The following is a 22,866-nucleotide window of genomic DNA, read 5'->3' as shown; positions in this document are numbered from 1 at the left end:
AAAAACAAATTCACAAAGAAATAGCAACAGGTATAACAAGACATAAAACACTTATCCCCACCATATGAAAAAAAAAATAAACGAATACAGTAAAATGTACAAAAAATTATAAAAGTATCAACATTTCAATGAGCTTCTCGTCATTGCAATCCCACATTTCAGAAGGCAAACAATCAAGACATCGTCAACCACCAAACCCCAGCTTTCAAATCATTCAATATGTGGGATGTCTACAAGGTGGAAGAATCATATAAAAAATTTCCCGAGGTGCGACGTGAGGAGGTGTTAAAATTTCAAGAATGGATACACTCTCAACCCCATATGCCAAAGATATCGGAACATGAGGCTTTGCTTTTCTACTATGCCAGCAAGTGTAATACGGAAATATCCAAACAGGTATTGGATACCTATTTGACTTGTCGCACGCATGTGGAGAGCTTTTTTCGCAATTTAGATGTAAATCGAGCGGATCTACAAAATGCCATGAAAGTAGTGTAGGTATCCGAAATGAGGGTTTGGCAAACTGTTTTTTATTACAAGTTTTGTATAACAATTTCAGTTCTCTCTGTCCCATGCCCACGCTTACACCCGAAGGATATGGAGTGGTTATTGCCAAACTTGTCGAATTCGACACATCGAAATTTAATTTTATTGCCGCCATAAAATTGTGAGTAGCAATTTTTTGTTTTCTATTCCCACCACCATAGCATGGGGGTGTACTAATCTAGTCATTCCATTTGTAACACCTCGAAATATTGATCTAAGACCCCATAGCCCCATATATATTTTGGTCGTCTCGACATTCTGAGTGGATCTAGCCATGTGCGTCCGTCCGTCGAAATCACGATAGCGGTCTGTGCCAAGTGTGGTACGAATCGGTCTATAACCTAATATAGCTACCATATAAACCGATCTCCCGATTTGACTTCTTGAGACCCTGAAAGCCGCAATTTGTATCTAATTTAGCTAAAATTTTACAGATAGTGGTCCGTTATGACTACCAATAACTGTCCCAAGTATGGTTCAAATCGGTCCATAACCTGATATATCTCCAATATAAACCGATCTGCCGATTTGACTTCTTGAGCTCCTGGAAGCTGCAATTTGTGCCCGATTTAGCTAAAATTTTACAGATAGTGGTCCGTTATGACTACCAATAACTGTCCGAAGTATGGTTCAAATCGGTCCATAACCTGATATAGGTCCCATATACACCGATCTCCCGATTCGACTTCTTGAGACCTTAAAAGCCGCAAATTTTGTCCGATTTGGCAGAAATTTCGCACGCGGTTTTTTGTAATGGCTTCCAACAACTGTACGAAGTACGGTCCAAATCGGTCAAGAACCTGATATAGCTGCCATATAAACCGATCTTGGATCTTGACTTCTTGAGCCACAAGAGGGCGCAATTCTCATCCGATTTGGCAGAAATTTCGCACGCGGTTTTTTGTAATGGCTTCCAACAACTGTACGAAGTACGGTCCAAATCGGTCAAGAACCTTATATATCTCCAATATAAACCGATCTGCCGATTTGACTTCTTGAGCCCCTGGAAGCCGCAATTTGTGTCCGAATTAGCTAAAATTTTGCATGAAGTGTACCGTTATGACTCTCAACAACTGTCTCAAATATGGTTCAAAACGGTCCATAACCTGATATAGCCGCAATATAAACCGATCTGGGATCTTGACTTCTTGAGCCTCTAGAGGGCGCAATTCTCATCCGATTTGGCTGAAATTTTGCATGGGGTGTTTTGTTCCGACTTCCAACAACTATGCTAAGTATGGTTTAAATCGGTCCTTAACCTTATATAGCTGCCATATAAACCGATCTTGGGTCTTGAGTTCTTGAGCCACTAGAGAGCGCAATACTCATCCGATTTGGCTGAAATTTTGCATGAAGTGTCTTGGTATCACTGCCTACAACTGTGCTAAGTATGGTTCAAATCAGTGTATAACCTGATATAGCTGCCATATAAACCGATCTGGGATCTTGACTTCTTGAGCCACTAGAGGGCGCAATTCTCACCCGAATTGGCTGAAATTTTGCATGAAGTGTGCCGTTATGACTGTCAACAACTGTGCTAAGTATGGTTCAAATCAGTGTATAACCTGATATAGCTACCATATAATCTGATCTTGGGTTTTGACTTCGTGAGCCTCTAGAGGGCGCACTTCTCATCCGATTTGGCTAAAATTTTGCATGAGCTGTTTTGTTCCGACTTCCAACAACTGTGCTAAGTATGGTTTAAATTGGTCCATAACCAGATATAGCTGCCCGATATACCGATCTTGGGTCTTGATTTCTTGAGCCTCTAGAGGGCGCAATTCTCATCCGATTTGGCTGAAATTTGGTATGTAGTGTCTTGGTATCACTTCTTACAACTGTGCTAAGTATGGTTCAAATCACTGAACGCGCAATTTTTATGCAATTTGGCTGAAATTTTGTACAGCGGCTTCCCCAATGATCTTAGAGATACGTGTCAAATATGGTCTGAAACGGTCTATAGTCTAATACAGTTCCCCTATCGGACCATAACATGATATAGCTCCTATAGCATAGCAATTCTTTTCCTTTATCCTTTGTTCGCCTAAAACGAGATGCCGGGAAAAGAATTCGACAAATGCGATCCATGGTGCAGGGTATATAAGATTCGGCCTGGCCGAACTTAACTCGCTTTTACTTGTTTTGATATTTTGACAAAATACTTTCAATTATTATTTTTCAGAGTCCTCCTGGCAATGGACATTTGGATACAAACTCTAGGTATTGTACCTGGTCTAATATTTGTCATCGATTTGCAAGGTGTTAAACTGGGCCATATTGCCCGCATTGGGATTTTAGATATGAAAAAGTTTTTGTTCTATCTACAGGTAAATAATAAAATTTACGTTCAAATAAAACTTACCCCATAATGCTCTCCTTCCATTTTTGTTGTTATGACAAAAGGAAGCCATTCCCATACGCATGCATGGATTTCATTTCATCAATCAGATTCCTTTTATGGACAAGCTTTTAGCCCTAATGACGCCTTTCATGAAGAAGGAACTACTTGATGTTCTACACATGCACTCCTCCATTGAAGGCTTTTACAAGCATGTGCCTCCACAAATGTTGCCCAAAGAGATTGGTGGCGATCTTCCTGCATCCAAAAAATTAAAAGGTAATTTTGAATAGAGTTGTGCAAAGGCAAAGTTATGGCATATTTTTAACCTTTTTAGAGGTCTTCTATGATGTTTTGCGTAAAAATCGCAATGAAATACTTAAATTCGAGCAATCGCATCTTATTGAGGAGGCCAAACGTCCGGGAAAGGCGAAAACAGCGTCCGATCTATTTGGTATAGAGGGTAGTTTTAAGAAATTAGATATTGACTAAAAATTTAGATGAAGTCTTCAATATTGTGATAGAGAAATTTAATAAAAATATAAAAAAAAATCCGATACATTTTTATGACAACTAAAGAATTTTTTTGAAAACGTTTCCAACACAAGGTACTACGAAAATTAAATTTTTGGGATTTTGTATGAAAAACGAAAACTTGTCTCACGTAACCGCCGCAACAACAAGCCGATTCTGGGTAAGGTGTTTGTCCATAGTGGCATGGGGCGGATTGATGTCCGCACCCTCTTTTCAACATAAGCCAACCGCTACGACTACGCCATCCCGGCAAAAACGCTTTTCCTACGGTGTGCTCTTAACCCCCTCATAGTGGCCGCCATCGTCGCTCTCCGCACCATCACACTACGGCCTCTAGTGTCGGTGATCTACCCACTCGATCGTGACTCGTTTTAACCGTCAAACTACGGTATGCTTACGTGACTTGCCGTATTGCGAATCACCGTGACACCGCAGATTTGTAAAGTGTTATTCCGACCGCCACCTGCCCTAACCTATTTCCGCTGGTGTGCTTACGCAGGCCACCATTGTCTGCATCCACATCTCTCTTCGTGGCGGTGATCCACCGTGATCGTGAAATACGCGTGACCCCCTTCACATTAAAATGTAGTATTTCCGCCACTGTGCTTACGCAGGCCACTAAAGTACGCATTAATGGCCTTCGTATCCTTGACTGACCGTGATCTTTGGTCACCGTCGCTCTATGAAACGTGTTATTTCGGACGGTGTGCTTACCAACAGGGTCTCATGGCCAACAGGGACCCCTCTTTCCAACCTAACCTAGCCGTCACAACTCCTACGAGGTGCTCTTAACACCCTCATGGTGTTAAACGCGCTATTCCCTCGATGTGCTTACGCAGGTCATCGGTGGCTGGTAGTCACTGTCGCCCTCGCATCGCAACTCTCCGCGACCATCACACTACGGCCTCTAGTAACGGCGATCTACCCACTCGTTCGTGATCGTGAGTTCTTGTGGCCGTCAATATTCGATATGCTTACGTGACTTGCCGTGATTGCGAATCACCGTGACTCCGCAGATGTGTAAAGTGTTACTCAGACTGCCACCTAACCTATTTCTGCTGGTGTGCTTACGCAGGCCACTATTGTCTTATCCACATCCCTCTTCGTGACGGTGATCCACCGTGATAGTGAAATCCACGTGATCCCCTTCGCACTCAAACGTAGTTTTTTCGCCGGTGTGCTTATGCAGGCCACCATTGTCTGCATTCACATCCGCCTTCGTGATGGTGATCCACCGTGATAGTGAAATCACCTTTACCCCCTTCGCTTAATAAAACGTAGTTTTTTCGCCAGTGTGCTTACGCAGGCCACTAAAGGCCACATTAATGGCATTCGTATCCTTCACGGGGCGTGATTTTGAGTCATTGTGTCTCCGCCAAATGCAAATTTGCCCATGAACATTCCATTAACAGGGGCAAACTTCTCTCACATCACCGAGTGCTGTCCCATTCAAGCTTAAGTTCAATGCCTTCTTTTTATAGACGAGTCTGAACGACGTGCCGCAGAGCGACACCTCTTTGGGGAAACGTTTTTGCACAAATATCACCAGCATTACGAGGGGATAATCACCGCTGAAAAATTTTTCTGATGTATTCGCCAGGATTTGAACCCAGACGTTTAGCGTCATAGGCGGACATGCCAACCTTTGCGCTACGGTGGCCTTCAGGTGGCGTGCCCCAGTGTGATACCTCTTTGGAGAGTAGTTTTTTCATCGCAAAGTATCTCACAAAAGTCGCCAGCACAGGAGGGCATAACCAGCGATGAAAATTTTTCCTTATGTTCTCACCAGGATTCGAACCCAGACATTCAGCTCTATAGGCGGACATGCTAACCTATGCGCTACTGTGTACTAATCTGGAGGTTGTCTTCCAGGGGAGGGAGCTTGTACTGGGGACGTTCCGTTTACACGGATAGGCCCAAATTGGATGGGGGCTTTGTTGTATTTCTAGGAATTAGGGATTCACATAGAATCCTGGATGGTGTCTTTCAGGATGAGATTTTTGCGATCCTCAGGGTCTTGGATGTAATCCTGAGACAGGAGCAGCGGCCCTATCAGACTGTCACAATTTATGTGGACAGTCAGGTAGAGCTGAAACCTGGCTGCGGATCATGTGAAGTCGTGGCTTGTCGGGAGATGCAAGGACCGTCTCGGACGTTTGGAGGCTGATGTCATATTGTGCTGAGTTCCGGGTATTGGGCCCTTGGCAGGTTGGGTCCACGCGGTATGTTGGAGAAGGTACAGAGTATTGCGTCGGTGCTGATATCGGGGACTAGGAGAAATGCACCGAATGCAGCACTGAATGCGATACTTGAATTGAGACCTTTGCACTTGTACGTGAATTGCGTGGCGTTCCACACTGCCTTCAGACTGAAGGTGTTGAGGACATGGCGCCCTTCCGACTTGGGGCATTCGTCTTTTGTTCTGCGGAAGGCAGCTGACCTAAAACGACTATGTGGCACAGGCGACGCGACGAATTATGTGCCGGGCGGATCTTTGGTCGAGGGCAATATGGAGGTTGTCTCCCCGGGGATGGGGGCACCGGGGCAGGGGTTTTCTGTAATTCCTAGGATTTATGAAGTCACATAGACTTCTGGACGGATGTAACACTTCGAAACATTAGTCTAAGGCCCCATTAAGTATAAATATTCTTGGTCGTCTCGACGCTCTGAGTCGATCCAGCCATGCCCGTCCGTCTGTCGAAATCACGACAGCGATCGAACGCGTAAAGCTATCAGCTTGAAATTTTGCACAGATGCTTAATATTTATGTAGGTCGTTGGAGATTGCAAATGTGCCATATCGGTTCAGATTTAAATATAGCTCCCATATAAACCGATCTCGCGATTTGACTTCTTGAGCCCTTATAAGCCGCAATTTTTGTTCGATTAGGATGAAATTTCGCATGCAAAGTTCTGTTACGACTTCCAACAACTGAGCCATGTATGGTCCAAATCGGTCTATAACCTGATATAGCTTCCCATATAAACCCTTACAAGCCTAAATTTTTGTTCGATTCGTCCGAAATTTTTCGTGCTGTGTTCTGTTATGACTTCCAACTAATGTGCTAAATACGGTCTGAATCAGTCCATAGCCTGATATAGCCCCCATGTAAATCAGTCTCTGGATCATCCTTGTTCAGTTCCTAGAAGCTTTAATTTTTGCTGGTTTGACAGAAGTTTGGTATGTAGAATAAAATAATGCCCTTCAACTTAACGTATTTTGTATAAATTTCACAAGCTGTGAAAAAATTTGTCAACGCCGACTATATGAAAAATCCGCAATTACTTTTTGGGCAACTCAATAAATATAGCCCCCATATAGACCGATCCCCAAAATCGGATAATAAAAGCCACATTTATTATCCGATTTTGCTGAAATGTGGGACATTGAGTTGTGTTAGGCCCATCGACATTCTTCTTCAATTTGGCCCAGATCGGTCCAGATTTGGATATATTTACCATATAGACCGATCTGTCGATTTTGGATCTTAGTCCCATAAGAGTCACATTTATTATCCGATTTTGCTGAAATTTGAAACAGTAAGTTGTGTTAAGCCCTTAGAAATCCTTCTTCAATTTGGCCCAGATCGGTCCAGATTTGGATATAGCTGCCATATAGACCGATACGCCCATTTTGGGTCTAAGGCCCATAAAAGCCACATTCATTATCCGATTTTGCTGAAATTTGGGACAGTGAGTTGCGTTAGGCCCTTCGAGATTCTTCTTCAATTTGGTCCAGATCGGTCCAGATTTGGATATAACTGCCATATAGACCGATCTCTCGATTTAATGTCTTGCGCCCATAAAAGGCGCATTTATTGTCCGATTTCGCCGAAATTTGGGACAGTGAGTTGTTTTAGGCCCTTCGATATACTTTTTTAATTTGGACCAGCTCGGTCTAGACTTAGATATAGCTGCCGTATAGACCGATCTCTCGATTTAAGGTTTTGGGTCCATAAAAGCCACATTTATTATCCGATTTTGCTGAAATTTGGGACAGTGAGTTGTGTTAGGCCCTTCGATATCTGTATGCAATTTGACTTATATCGGTCCAGATTTGGATATAGCTGCCATATAGACCGATCTCTCGATTTAAGGTTTTGGGCCCAAAAAAAGCGCATTTATTGTCCGATGTCACCGAAATTTGGAACAGTGAGTTGTTTTAGGCCCTTCGACATTCTTTTTCAAGTTGGCTCAGATCGATCTAGATTTGAATATAGCTTTCATATAGACCGATCTCTCGTTTTAAGGTTTTGGGGCCATAAAAGGCGCATTTATTGTCCGGTGTCGCTAAATTTAGGACAGCGAGTTAAGTTAAGCCCCTCGACATATTTCTGTAATTTGGCCTAGATCGATCAAGATTTGTATATAGCTGCCATATAGACCGATCTCTCGATTTAAGGTTTTGGGTCCATAAAAGCCACATTTATTATCCGATTTTGCTGAAATTTGGGACAGTGAGTTGTTGTAGGCCCTTCGACATCTGTATGCAATTTGATCTAGATCGATCAAGATTTGGATATAGCTGCCATATAGACCGATCTCTCGATTTAAGGTTTTGGGCCCATAAAAAGCGCATTTATTGTCCGATGTCACCGAAATTTGGAACAGTGAGTTGTTTTAGGCCCTTCGACATTCTTTTTCAAGTTGGCTCAGATTGATCTAGATTTGAATATAGCTTTCATATAGACCGATCTCTCGATTTAAGGTTTTGGGCCCATAAAAAGCCCATTTATTGTCCGATGTCGCCGAAATTTGGGACTGTGAGTTGTGTTAGACCCCTCGTCCTCTTTCTGCAATTTGGCTCAGATCGGTCCAGATTTGGATATAGCTGCCATATAGACCGATCTCTCGATTTAAGGTTTTGGGCCCATAAAAAGCGCATTTATTGTCCGATTTCGCCGAAATTTGGGACAGTTAGTTAAGTTAACCCCTTGACATATTTATGCAATTTGGCCCAGATCGGTTCAGATTTGGATATAGCTGCCATATAGACCGATCTCTCGATTTAAGGTTTTGGGCACATAAAAAGCCCATTTATTGTCCGATTTCACTAAAATTTGACACAGAGACTTATGTTAGGCTATTCAATATCCATGGCGTATATGGTTCAGATCGGTTTATTTTTATATATAGCTACTAAAAAGTTCAATATTTTGTTATACACAACTGAAAAATGACTTGTACTTACTTATTTTTTGGTCCAAATCGGAACATATTTTGATATAGCTGCTATGGGGCATAAGGTATGCATTTTTCACCGGATTTTGACGAAAGGTGGTTTACATATATATCCGAGGTGGTGGGTATCCATAGTTCGATTCGCCCAAACTTAAGGCCTTTTTACAATTTTTATTTATTCTTTTTTTTGTTTTTTTTTTTTTCTTTTTTTTTACTTTTTTACTTTTTTCTACAATAATGACACTTGACAATTTGTGTTTATAATTCATTTTCATATATTTCTTAAACATACCTTTTAACAAAAGGTATATGAAAAATATTCTGTATTTTTAATGTTTTTTTCTTTGTTTAATTTTTAGAATTAAATAAAAGCTTAATGCATAACAGTGTCTTAATAGCTATATACGTATATATAGCATTAGTTTCTACATATACCATATGTAGATTATTATTACTAAAATTAATTACAAAATTCATACAATGTACATACATACCTACATACATACATACATGTTTGAATACCTATTCAAGTATGTCCCAAATTAAAAAAAAACGAACAAATTTATAAAACAAAATTTCGTTGCAAATATTAGAACAAAATCTATAAAATCATATATGATAATTGAAATGACAACCCTATCCTGTAAAAGGAATTATGAAAATTATTTTTTATTTACATTATGAAAGAAAAATAAACAAAAAAAAAATATACTTTGTGAGAACTCTTTTTTTCAACAGGCGCTTAGCTTTATGTATACAAATATGAATTGGGAGCTTTTTGTTGTTTTTTTGTAATTCTAAACTTCCTTAAGCAAAAAATTAAAGACTATATGGTAAATTTACAAAACCTTAATGGTGCACTAACCAAGTGATTATTGTACACAAACTTGTTGTTTGTGTTTTCCTTTATCTTCATCCCGCATACACCCTCACAAGGGGTTTTTGTTCCACCAGCAAGTGGTTTGCAATGGGCATACATATGTATATTATCTGGGAAAACGAAACTTTATAAAAACTATAGAGCAATCTATCATATATATATATAATAATCATTTATCACATATCAGTTTTTATATTTTTGTTTAAATTTTTAATTTTTTTCTCTCTCTCTCTCTCTCTCTTTTCTCTTGAAAATGAGATTTTCATTAGTAATGAGTTGTGTGAACGGCTCCCCCTTGCGGCCTTCATATATAACGAATTGAGGCCTTGGGGGAGGATCTACTTGGTGCCGCCATGGAACCACCTCCCGAGCGATGTTGATATATCTGCGGTACACTGGCAATGGGCGCTGCTACCGTGGAATTTGTAACCATATTCTGGGGGCCACTACTCATGACCCAATTGTTGCCCTGATGCAGAATTGTAAAAGTCTGTGAAGGAGTCGATGTATTGCATGTGGTGGTGGGTATGGGGAACTGTAAAATAAATGTGAAATTAGAAATTAAATATTTCATAAAAATTCTAAGCAACTTTTTGATTTTCATAGAAATTTTTGCGAAAAAAATTATTTCAAAAAAATAGAAAATTTCGTTGAAATTTGATGTTCATAAAGAAAATTTACAAAAATTATCTTAAAATTGTTTGCTTTTGTTTTTAAACAACTTGGCCATATATGGCCCGCTATCAACTACAACAAATAGTTGGCCCTCTTGGAAAAATTCATCAAAAATTCGTATATTATACTGAGATTTAGAAAAAAACATTAAATTTAAAAAATCCCGTTGTTAAGCAATTTTCATAGAAAACTTTCATTGAATATTTTGAAAAAATTTACAAAAAGAAAAAAAAATTTTTGAAAATTTGTTCGCTATATGGTTGTTGTTGTAGCCACATTTCCTTGTGCGAGCGAGGTGGCGAGTCTCGTCAAGTACCTGTAGGTGAGCAAGCTCATTTCGGTCCAAAGGACCGATCGCCGCACGCCTGTGACACGCAGTGAAATAATATTCTCTGTCAGAATGCCGTCCTTCGAACTGCAACGTGCTTCTCCTCCGTTCTCTTGTGGACCACCTTCATCGGTAGACAATGATCCTACCCGTGTGAAGACATTACTACATGCTGTCTAAGCAATACTTTCTGGGCTGTTATCGCAGGTACCATCCAAATCATCATCATGAAGATCCACCACCTTAAGGTGGATCTTCATGATCAAGAGCGAGAGGAGCGAGAACCTCTTAATCCAGCGGCATATTAATCGGTTCTGGACAACGTTCATGCAAACACGGTAACACATGCAGTGAATAGCTACCGGATGAATGTTGTCCTTGGAAAACGACGGCCACCCATTGCACATGAAGAAATAGACCTGCTCCGGCAAACCAGAGTAGTTCTAGCTCAATTACGATGCGGCAGCTGCAGCCGCCTGAACTCCTACAGAGCAAGGATTGATGCCAGCTTCCAGAATATGTGTCCCGATTTTGACATGGGACCACACCACACCTATTAAACTGCCCAGTCAGACCCACTTGATTCAGAGCCAAATCCCTCTGAATACACCCCACCTTATTCGCAGAGTTCTTGGATTTGGATATTCAACAAAAATAACCAGACGAAAGATGGGATTACAGCCATTCGGACTACATTGTAAGCTGATGTGCCAACATGGTCATCGGCGTCTTCCCTCAGGCGGCTATTGAGCCGCTACACCTTCCCTCACGCAGCGGTTGAGCCGATCTTGCAAACTTATTGATATGGTCTGCGGGGCAAGGTCGACGAAATCGTTGCGCCTATCCCGAAGACACCACCTTCAGCCTGCTCATTTATCACTCAGTGAAGGCATTAACTTTCGTCCTACGCTATGCCATGTGGCATATCAGGCAATGAGGCCTGCGCTTGACTTTAGTGCATCATCACTTGGAATGTATGGGAGTAGCAGTGTACAACTGCCGAGATAGAGTAACGCAACTTAATTAGTAGATATGTCCATTACTGTAAACCTAACTGCTGGGCAGTTAAACAAGTGACGCATGTCATGTGATTCCAGGTCACAATCGGGACACACATCCTGCCAGCGGCAAGATCGTTGAGGTAGATGTTTAACCTAATGCACAACCCCTGGTGGTCGAATACAACAGTGAAACCTCCCGGCACGGGATAGTTGTGTGCACCACAAAGGCTGGAACATTGAGGTCCAATCTGTGTGGTATTCATTGCTGTCACGAGAAGCTTAGCTGTGAGCTACCGGGCGCGTCCACAGGTTGCGGATAGTGAAATGCTCCATACGGAATAGCTGCTATGGCAGTCGCGGACAATCAGCGGTATTGAGCGGAGAGTCTGAGTGAGAGGCCGGGCGGCATCGGCTCTTGCACAAATACTGAGTGCCTATGAAGCTCTATATGACAAGGCGAGTTATTGGCGCCTTTAAATAACCAATGGCCACCCCGTTCTCACGGCGATCAGTCCTTTGGACCGGAACGAGCTTGCTCACTTACAGGAGCTTGACGAGGATCGCCAACTCTTCATGAAAATGTGGCTACAACCACAACAACATCAGTGAAACCTTACAGATGAGTAACCTTAGGGGATTCGTTGTTGCATTGCCCATTAGGATGGGCAAAGCAGGTACTGCCCACAATTGCCGGACAGTGACCCAAAATTGTTCAACCATCTCCAACTCAAGCGTATGACAACAAACTCTGCAATCCCATGGCAGCCAGTTGTAAAACTGCAAACTTTTGCCCATGAATATTCCACTAAGAAACAGGGGCAAACTTCTCACATATCAATGAGTGCAGTCCGATTCATGTTTAAGCTCAATAATAAGGGGCCTCCTTTTTATAGCCGAATCCGAACGGCGTGCCGCAGTGCGACACATCTTTGGTGAGAATTTTTACATGGCATAGTACCTTACAAATGTTGCCAGCATTACGAGAGGAAAACCACCGTTGAAAATTTTTTCTGATGGTCTCGCCCGGATTCGAACCCAGGCGTTCAGCGTCATAGGCGGACATGCTAAGCTCTGCGCAACGGTGGCAGCCAGTTGTATGTACCGGATTCGCCTCAGTGTACAACACACTGCTACAACAACAACAACAACAAACTCTCCAAAACGCTGCATCCCCCCGTATCCAGCGCGACATCAAATTCCTGACTAGTCATTGCAATGATTAGTCCTATCACTTTTTCGGGTCATACTTTCTCAGCCCCAGAATAAGTTGTGTACTATTCTGTGAAAAACTCCGCCAGAGGGCCACCCGCCAGAGGGCCACCCGCCAGAGGGCCAACCGCAAGAGAACCATCAACGACCCTACAACCTACATCAGCACCATTGCGATGACTAGTCCTATCATTTTTCGGGTCATACTTTCTCAGCCCCATAATAATATTTTTATACTATTCTGTGAAAAACTCCGCCAGAGGGCCACTACCCACCCTGCAACCAACATCAGCATCAGCAGCCCATCCCCCAAGGACCTTGCACAAGGAACAGTGCTGTTGTTGTTATCACATTTGCATGTGGAGATGGCGATCCTCGTCAAGCTCTTATAGGAGACCAAGCTCGTTCCGGTCTATACCACCGGTCGCCGCGGGAACATCATAGCCATTGGTTTTCTAAAGCCGCCAATAACTGGCCTTGTCATATCGAGCATCATAGGCACTCAGTATTTAAGCAAGAGCCGGTGCCCGCCGACCTCTCACTGAGACACTTCACGCGATACCACTGATTGTCACCGACTGTATCTCATAATCCGCAACATGCAGACGCGCCTGGTAGCTAATAGCTGAGCTTCTCATAATGACGATGAACACCACACTGAGACTTCCAACCCGTGTGGTGCTCATAGCCATTCCGTACCGGGAAGGAAGACTGCTTTGATTCAGTAGCATAATCAGCTGTAGCGATTCATTCCTCATTAGCCGTCTCATCACCTGCCACCCCTTGATGGCCTAGAGCTCAGTAAAGTCTGATACCTAACCCTTGGTTCTTTGTGGATTTTCTTACGAGTCTCGACCTCAGTTGACCTAAAGTCAGAGCCTTAAGCGCCCCTTGATTTTCCGCGCGGTCAAAATCGGGACTTTTGAATCTTCGGGGCCAACAGGATTGCGAATTTCACCTGAAACTGAAAGTCGTTACACCCGTCCAAATTCTAGGAACTCAAAGAAATCTACTGCCCCAGTGAGCTCAACCAATTTGGAAACAACCGTGTATACAACTGATTCCGATACAGGCGGGACACCTCAACCCACAACCCCCTCTCGGGGAAGGTCGGGCGCTACTGGCTCTGGCTTAAATGCTGAGTACCTATATGAAACTCGATATGACAAGGCGAGTTATTGGCACCTTTAAAAACCCAATGGCCATAAAGTTCCCGCGACGATCAGTCCTAAGGACCGGAACGAGCTTGCTCGCCTGTGGAGCTTAACGAGGATCATATACAAAAAATTTATCTACAACAACCTGTTCCCATGCCAGCCGGTTGTACATACCGGATTGACCCGATGGAGTCCTTCTTCGGCAAGGGCTACCGCCTCAGTGTACAAAACACTGAAACAACAACAACAACAACAACCTGTTAAGTTGTGTCAGGAGTACCTGAACTTCGTCTCGATGTTGCTTTTCCAGTTTTAACTCTGGTAAAGAATCAAGCACAGGCACAAGACCTCCGGAAAAAGTGGTAGCTGTTCTTCATACAGGACAGGTCCCCATAAAACATCAACCAAGCCTACCGCTAAATAGTAGCATTTCAGTCTATCTTAAGTTTGTGCCCAGCCCATTGGCTTTCGTCCGTTCCGACACATTCTTCCGAGCTTCATGAATGAGACCTTTTTTTGGTGGAGATAAAGCGTGATGGTGATTTTACCCACGTAGTTAACAACATTCACACTTTTCTCTTGCAGAAGTTCGCGCCGAGGCCATTTTTTGTCCAAAAGCAGGTTAAGTTCGAAGATGGGCTATATCGGACTATATAACCCCCATATAGACCAATCCGCCGATTTAGGGTCTTAGGCACATAAAAGCCACATTTATTATCCGATTTTGCTGAAATTTGGGACAGTGAATTGTGTTAGGCCCTTCAACATTCTTCGTGAATTTGGCCCAGATCGGTCCAAATTTGGATATAGCTGCCATATAGACCGATCCTCCGATTTAGGGTCTTAGGCCCATAAAAGCCACATTTATTATCCGATTTTGCTGAAATTTGGAACAGTGAGTTGCGTTGAGCCCTTCGACATCCTTCGTCAATTTGGCCCAGATCGTTCCAAATTTGGATATAGCTGCCATATAGACCGATCCTCCGATTTATGGTCTTAGGCCCATAAAAGCCACATTTATTATTCGATTTTGGTGAAATTTGGGACAGTGACTTGCCTTAGGCCCTTCGACATCTTTCTTTTATTTGGCCCTGATCAGTTCAGATTTGGATATAGCTGCCATATAGATCTATCTCTCGATTTAAGGTTTTGGGCCCATAAAAAGCGCATTTATTGTCCGATGTCGCCGAAATTTGGGCCCTTCGATATTTGTCGTCAATTTGGCTCAGATCGGCCCAGATTTGGATATAGCTGCCATATAGACCGATCTCTCGGTTGAACAATGACTTGTACTTATAAGCATTTGGTCTAAATCGGATGATATCTATAGAGCTGCTATAGGGCATAAAGTATGCATTTTTCACTGGATTTTGACGAAATGTGGTTCACATATATACCCGAGGTGGTGGGTATCCAAAGTTCGGCCCGGCCGAACTTAACGCCTTTTTACTTGTTTAAACTGATGCTGAAGAGTTTTGGTGTACCTGACCAGCGTACTATCAATGTAACGCTACTAAGGTAGCGAATTCGGGTACAGCGGTATGGTGCAGACCAATCTTCCTCTTTTCGTCCATAGCCAAGACTTTTTAGGCACTACTCTCGAGCCTTTTATTGAAAAATTTCGCAAATTCTGAGATAGGGCGAAGATTTCGACGTTACCATCGCACATGGTCTCAAACAGCTTGAAGCGTGCTATAAGGCGATCCTTGTGATATTTGACATCGACGTTCTTCTGTGCGGTCACCCAACATGGTCTCTTCACACGAGACTAAAACGTAGTATTGTGATATATATCTTGTGTTGTATGCGTACTTTGGAGATAAAAAGTTTGCGGCCAATAAATTCAGATGGAAAGCTCTGACTCTTCTATTCCTTTCGCACTTGGGGTGCCGTTCAAATATAATGGAAACACGAAGCAACTCTGTGTGATGGCTTAAAGTACAGCGATTTGTTTACTGTTGTTGTAGCGGTAGCCCTCGCCGATGAAGGATTTCATCGGCTCAATCCGATACGTTCAACCGACCGACTGTCAAAGGATTGATTCTCTTACTGGACTTGTTTTTATGTAAAATTTGACAAGTAGCTCCCATATTGACTTGTGTGACACTTTGTGAAGATCTCGCCATTTCGCCCATTGTTGTTTACATAATTTGAGCAGGATTTTTCCAAATATCTCAAAAATTTTCTATGAAAAACAAATTTCCAAACATCTTGTAGATCAAAAAAACCAAATTTCGAAAATTTACGACGAAAAATTTCTATGAAAATCAACCTTAAATCTACTATGGATAGCAACCAAACTTTAGTAAAGTTGATAAGCCTTATTAAAAATGTCTACAGTTATCGAGGCGTCGTCGACAACTAAAAAATAAATTCAAACTCAATACAAAAAAGTAAAAAAAAGGATTCTAGTTTTAATTTTAAGCTTAAGTGAAACTAGTTTTGATAAAAAAAAAATTGTAAGAGACAACTAACTCTAATCCCTTAGAATTACCCGCAAGTTCGCTTTGAGTGGCCGTTTGTTCCTTCTTAGAATATGGCGTACTATTCCATTCCTTGATATCTTTGGTCAACTTTTAGCTGCCCCGCGTCAATATATGACTCGTTTTTAAGATCTTCTACTGGAACTAAATGGGCATGCAATAAATCCGCTACTGCCTTCTCCAATGGCGACAAGGTCACCTCTAGCAATGGCCCATCTTCATCAGTGTTGTCAGGGTTTACTCTAGGTTGGGTTAATTTCTTTTTTAGTTTTGCTTTAAAATGGATCCACACTCTCTGCCATTCATCGGGAGTGCGTGTTGGTGGGCCACAGCTGTTTAAATACTCTGCAATCTCTTTCCACACTTCATCCACAGTGGCTCGGCTTTCGCCAAATACTCGTATACCACGAGCTATATTTGGGTACATCTCCATTTTCTCTACTAACATCTTAAATTGTTGTTTTGTGGTGATTTTTACCTAATATAAATAATTTGTAAAAAATATATATAGACTATATATACAATATGTACATATATGTAAATAAAATGTAGTTTTATTTTCTTGTTTAACTTCCTTGAAAAACTTCCAGGTATTAGCTCACCGTAATGAAATGTTGGCAACGCGACTGAAATATGGTTGCCAACCAACCCCAAAAATGTATTTGTTTTATAAGAAACAAAATTCGAAAATTGTTATAAAAATCTTAATTCGACGAAATTTGTTTGTAGTTTGTTCGAATATCGAAAACATTTTCCATGAAAATCAAATATCGATATTTTCGATAAAAATCGTATATCGATCAAAATCGTGTATCGAAGAAAATCGTATATCGGTGAAAATTTTGTATCGATGAAAACCTTATATCGATAAAAATCTTTAATCGATGAAAATCTTATATCGATGAAAATCTTATATCGATGAAAATCGTATATCGATAAATTTTATATCGATGAAAATCTTATGTCGATGAAAATCGTATATCGACGAAAATCGAGTATCAATAACATTTTCGATGAAAATCGTATATCAATTAAATCGAGTATCAATAACATTTTCTATGAAAATCGTATATCAATGAAAATCGAGTATCAATAACATTTTCGATGAAAATCGACGAAATTCACGCTAAAACCACATTTTAAAATTTTTATAAAAATTACATTTACCATCATTTTCGAAGAAAATCTTATATCGATGAAAATCGAGTATCACTAACATTTTCGATGAAGCTTGAGTATCAATAACATTTTCGATGAAAATCGACGAAATTTTCTCTCTCTAAACCGATATTTAATCATTTTTTAAAAGAATTCCAATCTAATTTTTTATGAAAATCTAATTTTCGAAAAAAAATCTAATTTTCGATGAAAATCGATTTTTCGATGAAAATCGAATTTTCGATGAAAATCGAATTTTCGATGAAAATCTAATTTTCGATGAAAATCGAATTTTCGATAAAAATCAAAGTTTCGATGAAAATCCAATTTTCGTTGAAAAAATAATTCTTGATGAAAATCTAATTTTCGATAAATATCAAATTTTCGACGAAAATCGGATTTTCAATGAAAATGAAAATTCGAATGTAAAAAGAAAATGTAATTTTCGATGAAAATCGAATTTTCGATGAAATGATAATCTAATTTTTGATGAAAATGGAAGATTCGATAAAAATTGAGGATTTAGAAAATAAATTTTTTGTAAAAATCGAATATTCGATGAAAATTGAATTACAAAAAAATTTTCTTGATAATATCGAATTTTGATAATATCGATGAAAACTTAATTTCCATAATTCTTTTATGAAAATCGAATATGAATATTATATATTTTCTGTTAAATCAAATTTCCATAAATTTTTTTTTATGCAAATTAAATTTCTACGGAATCGTTTGTAAATGTCAAATTTAGACATTTCCGATAAAAATCAAATATAATATTGAAATGGAATTTCGGTAACAATATCAATGAAATTTTCGAAGAAAATTAAATTTTAATGAAAATTAAATTTTCATCGAAACTTCGAAAGTAATTTTTGAAGAAAATCGAGTTTTCGAAAAAATCAAATCTTCGATGAAATCGAATTTACGATGAAAATCACTTTTTTGATGAAAACCATATATTCCATATAAAAATCAAATTTTCGATTAAAATCAAGTTTTCGATGAAAATCAAATTTTCGATGAAAATTAAATTTTCGATGAAAATCAAATTTTCGATGAAAATTAAATTTTCGATGAAAATTAAATTTTCGACGAAAATCAAGTTTTCGATGAAAATCAAATTTTCGATGAAAATCAAATTTTCGATGAAAATCAAATTTTCGATGAAAATCAAATTTTCGATGAAAATCAAATTTTCGATGAAAATCAAATTTTCGATGAAAATAAAATTTTTGATGAAAATCACTTTTTTGATGAAAACCATATTTTCGATGAAAATCAAATTTTCGATAAAAAATCAAATTTTCGATGAAGATCAAGTTTTCGATGAAAATCAAATTTTAGATGAAAATCAAATTTTCGATGAAAATCAAATCTTCGATGAAAATTGAAAATTCGATGAAAATCGAATTTCCGACAAAAATTGAAAATTCGATAAAAATTGAGGGTTCGATGAAAATCAAATATTCGATAAAAATCGAATATTCGATAAAAACCGAATATTCGATCAAAATCGAATATTCGATCAAAAACTTTCCTTTGAAACTAGAATTTTGATAACATCGATGAAAAATTAATTTTGATAATTATTTCAAAAAATCGATATAATTTCCTACAAAATCGAATTTCTATGAAAATTAAACTTCAACGGCAATATTTTCGATTAAAATCGAATATAATCTTGAACGATTATATTAACCGCGTTTTTAGTCCCAGATGTGCAAGTCAGATGTCGGGAAAAAATATCATTGCAAAGTTCTATTGGAAAGTTATCGATATCTTGCAATAACAGATAATAAGAAGCGATTAATCGTTATTTACACTATCTAGTACTCCAATAAAACAGCAATTTTATATGAAAATCAAATTTTGAAAATATTATTTACGAAAATCGAATTTCGATATTCATAAACTAAATTATAGACGAATTGTTCTATACAAATTTACATAATTTGTTAATGAAAATCGAATAGGGAAATTATTTATTTAATCGATAAATGAAAAATTTCCATAGAAAATTTTTAATTTTACAAGTTTTTTATAAAAACAAATACCGACAGATAAAAACATTGAATTTTTCCATGGAAATCGAATATTGATAGGAGTTCCTATAACAATCGATTGAATATTGATAACAGTAATCGATTGTTATAGAACAATCGATTACCCAAAAATTTTTTTTAAAAGTCAAATTAAAATAATGTTATCCCTGACAATCAAATTATTTCAAAGTTGTTCATCGAAAAATCGAATACCGACAATATTTTTTTTAAATCGATTATCGACAAAAATTTTCTGTTAAAATCAATTAAAATACAAAAAAGTTTTCCAAAAATATCAAAAATCGTATATACTCGAAATTTCATATGGTAATCAAATATCGATAACAATTACTATTGAAATCAAATATCTATAAAATATTCTTTTACTTTTAAATGTTTTTTGCTATACTATTCTTTGAATAGAAAACATTAAACAATGGTCTAAAGCCGGACAATATCCTGCAATGGAATCTCAAGAACCAAACTAAGTGGACGTTTTTCCTGAAAATGAATCTGCCTAAAAATTCTCCATTAAAATCGATCATCTACAAAATCTTCTATTGGTTGCCCAAAAAGTAATTGCGGATTTTTCATATAGTCGGCGTTGACAAATTTTTTCAACGGCTTGTGACTCTGTAATTGCATTCTTTCTTCTGTCAGTTATCAGCTGTTACTTTTAGCTTGTTTTAGAAAAAAAGTGCGCGAAATTTTGTTTACATTTGTTTGTTTGGCGTCAATTTTAATATGGGTACCACATGTATTGAAAGAAATTCATTTAACAAACCGAATCAACGCTTGTGATATGCACCTTAAACGCAATGAATTCGATCCGTTTTTAAAACGATTCATAACTGGAGATGAAAAATGGATTGTTTACAACAACGTTGGTCGAAAACGATCATGGTCCAAGCATGGTGAACCAGCTCAAACCACTTCAAAGGCTGATATCCACCAAAAGAAGGTTATGCTGTCTGTTTGGTGGGATTGGAAGGGTGTTGTATATTTTTTAGCTGCTTCCAAAGAACCAAACGATTAATTCGGATGTTTACTGTCAACAATTGGACAAATTGAATGAAGCCATCAAGGAGAAGCGACAAGAATTGGTCAATCGTAAAAGTGTCATATTCCAACAGGACAATGCTAGACTGCACACATCTTTGGTCACTCGCCAAAAACTGAGTGAGCTTGGCTGGGAACTTTTGATGCATCCACCATATAGCCCTGACCTTGCACCATCAGACTACCATTTATTTCGATCTTTGCAGAACTCCTTAAATGGTAAAACTTTCGGCAATGATGAGGCTATAAAATCGCACTTGGTTCAGTTTTTTGCAGATAAAGGCCAGGAAGATGGCAAAAGGTTATCGAACAAAATGGCAATTATATATTTGATTAAAGTTCATTCTAAGTTTTATTGAAAATGCATTTACTTTCTTTTAACAAATCCGCTATTACTTTTTGGGCAACCAATATATAATCAAAAAATATGATAATCAAAAAATGGGCCAAATTTCCTATGAAGATCAAATTTAGACGAAATTCTTCCGAAAAAATGAATTACGTGAATGTTTCCATAGATAACGAACATTTACAGTTTTCTAAAAACAAACAATTATCGATAAAATTTTCATCGATATCAAATTAAAAAAAGCTAAAAAATATAATCAAAAAATGTATCTTTATTTTTTGATTATATAGTATTAAAGTATACAAATATCCATAAAATGTTCCATTAAACCGAATGCCAATAAAAATTATCTTTAGAAATCAAAAATCGATAAAAATTTAATTTTGACAAAATTTCGTATTGATACCCAATAGCGACTAATTTTACTATAAAAGTCAAATTTCTATGAAATATGTTATGGGAATGGAATATCATAAACTTTTTATATAAAAATCGATAAATCTCGATAAAAATTTCTAAAAACCAAAAATCGTAAAATCGCTCAATAATCTATACAATTTTTATTAAAATAAAATTAGACGAAATTGCCTATAAATATCAAATCTAGTAAAAGAGAATATCGATAAATCGAATATCGATAAATAAAATATCGAAAAATCAAATATCGATAATTTTTTTATCAACATCTAAATAAAAGGAAATTTTGTACAAAATAATTTGTAAAAATCTTTTTTTGCCGGTATTTTCTAAGTTGTTTTTTATCCAAGATATTTTCCTAGGAAAAAATACCACCGATAAAAATCTTTCTATGAAAACCAAAATTTGGGCAAAAATCAGAATTCTGGAAAAATAATTTATGAAAATCAATTATTTAAAGAAATTCCCTGCAAAATCAAATACTTTGAATTCTTTATCAAAATTAAAAACCACAATTTTAATCACATTACATTTTCTATGAAAATCAAACTTCTCACTTTTAAATCAAACAATTCAATGCATTTTCTATGAAAATCAAATTTTAAAGTTGTTAGAGAATATTTCGCAAATGTGGCTTACAAACACTTACCCGTTGAACGACGGGTATGCTGTAGGTTGTATTACAGCGCAATTGGCCACTACCCAATGAGGCAGTGTTGATCTGTCTGATATATGTAGTTGGGGGCAATTTTAAGACTTCAGCTGAGCGCGATGTGGACGAAGATGCCGAACTTGGTTGTACCGTGGAAGCATTTTTCGCAGTTTTTTCTTTTTTTAACATTGCAACTGAGGATGATGGCGATGGAGATGATTTTGTATGAATATTGGCAGGTAATGATGATTGATTCGATTTCACAATGTGCAGGCGCTAAAAAAACAAATAGTAAATCACATCGTTATTCCATGGACAGTTAATTTAGAAAACATTTAATACCTCTTGAGATTGAGATGTGGTTTTTTGTATTGGCGTTGTGGTTGTTGTAGTTGCGGATCTATTGGTGTTACTGGCATCTGGGGTACTGGATGGTCTAGTCTGAGCACAATTGGTAGCATGTCGTGCCCAGTGCAACTGCTGACAAGGATAATCACAGTACGATGTATTCCAACAGCAATAGAAGTTGGCCTCGTTACCACATTGGGCACACCACTGTTTGCGTTTGGTGTCCTCAACCAAACGCTTCCACTCAACCTCGCGTAGTTTCCAGTCAATTTCTTTTTGTTTCCATTCTGCCTCACGCTGTTTCCATTCGCCTTGGCATTGTTTGCGAGTCTCATTCACCACCCGTTGTTTTTCGGCCTCCATGGATTTACGCATATCCTCCTGGGCGGATTTGGCGCGTTCCAATTCCATGGTTACCAAAGCTAATTTGGCTTGCAAACTAACCTCGTCCCCTTGAGCCAAATCAGCCATGGTCTCCTCGATGGCTGTCATGAAGAAGTCCGTTAT

At 38.6% G+C, this 22,866-nt stretch overlaps 2 protein-coding genes across 5 annotated transcripts in view; one reads left to right on the top strand and one right to left on the bottom strand.

Moving 5' to 3' along the window:
- The first annotated feature begins 219 nt into the window (after positions 1-219).
- LOC106088139 (clavesin-2) lies at positions 220-3,397 on the top strand. The gene is made up of 5 exons (XM_013253486.2): positions 220-494; positions 560-667; positions 2,729-2,873; positions 2,950-3,163; positions 3,222-3,397. Exons 1-5 carry the CDS (start codon positions 220-222, stop codon positions 3,374-3,376), a joined length of 897 nt encoding a protein of 298 aa, XP_013108940.2. The 3' UTR covers positions 3,377-3,397.
- Positions 3,398-9,708: 6,311 nt separating this feature from the next.
- The window catches only part of LOC106088152 (MYND-type zinc finger-containing chromatin reader Zmynd8), a 31,133-nt gene continuing 17,975 nt past the window's right edge, over positions 9,709-22,866 (bottom strand). For 3 of the 4 annotated variants that reach the window (XR_001221391.2, XR_001221392.2, XR_001221390.2), the window contains exons 8-11: positions 22,354-22,866; positions 22,009-22,287; positions 16,343-16,809; positions 9,925-10,013 (exon numbers count right to left, since the gene is read on the bottom strand). Coding sequence is in view for 1 of the 4 variants with exons in the window: in XM_013253524.2 (XP_013108978.2) it covers positions 9,783-10,013; positions 22,009-22,287; positions 22,354-22,866 (1,023 nt within the window). In the remaining 3 variants the exon portion in view is untranslated. Of the gene's footprint in view, positions 10,014-16,342; positions 16,810-22,008; positions 22,288-22,353 lie in introns of all 4 variants that reach the window. The other variant, XM_013253524.2, reaches the window with a different exon arrangement.

The sequence above is a fragment of the Stomoxys calcitrans genome, chromosome 2, assembly GCF_963082655.1.
Source record: "Stomoxys calcitrans chromosome 2, idStoCalc2.1, whole genome shotgun sequence".
NCBI lineage: Eukaryota > Metazoa > Arthropoda > Insecta > Diptera > Muscidae > Stomoxys > Stomoxys calcitrans.
Note: the sequence above shows the minus strand (reverse complement) of the source record. Positions and strands in the feature narration are given on the sequence as shown.

Excerpts from the sequence above, each read along its gene's own strand:
- LOC106088139 (XM_013253486.2), top strand. The coding sequence starts at position 220 with ATGTGGGATGTCTACAAGGTGGAAGAATCATATAAAAAATTTCCCGAG. Across the intron at positions 495-559 it reads CAAAATGCCATGAAAGTAGT|TTCTCTCTGTCCCATGCCCA; the intron begins GTAGGTATCCGA and ends TAACAATTTCAG. Across the intron at positions 668-2,728 it reads TTTATTGCCGCCATAAAATT|AGTCCTCCTGGCAATGGACA; the intron begins GTGAGTAGCAAT and ends ATTATTTTTCAG.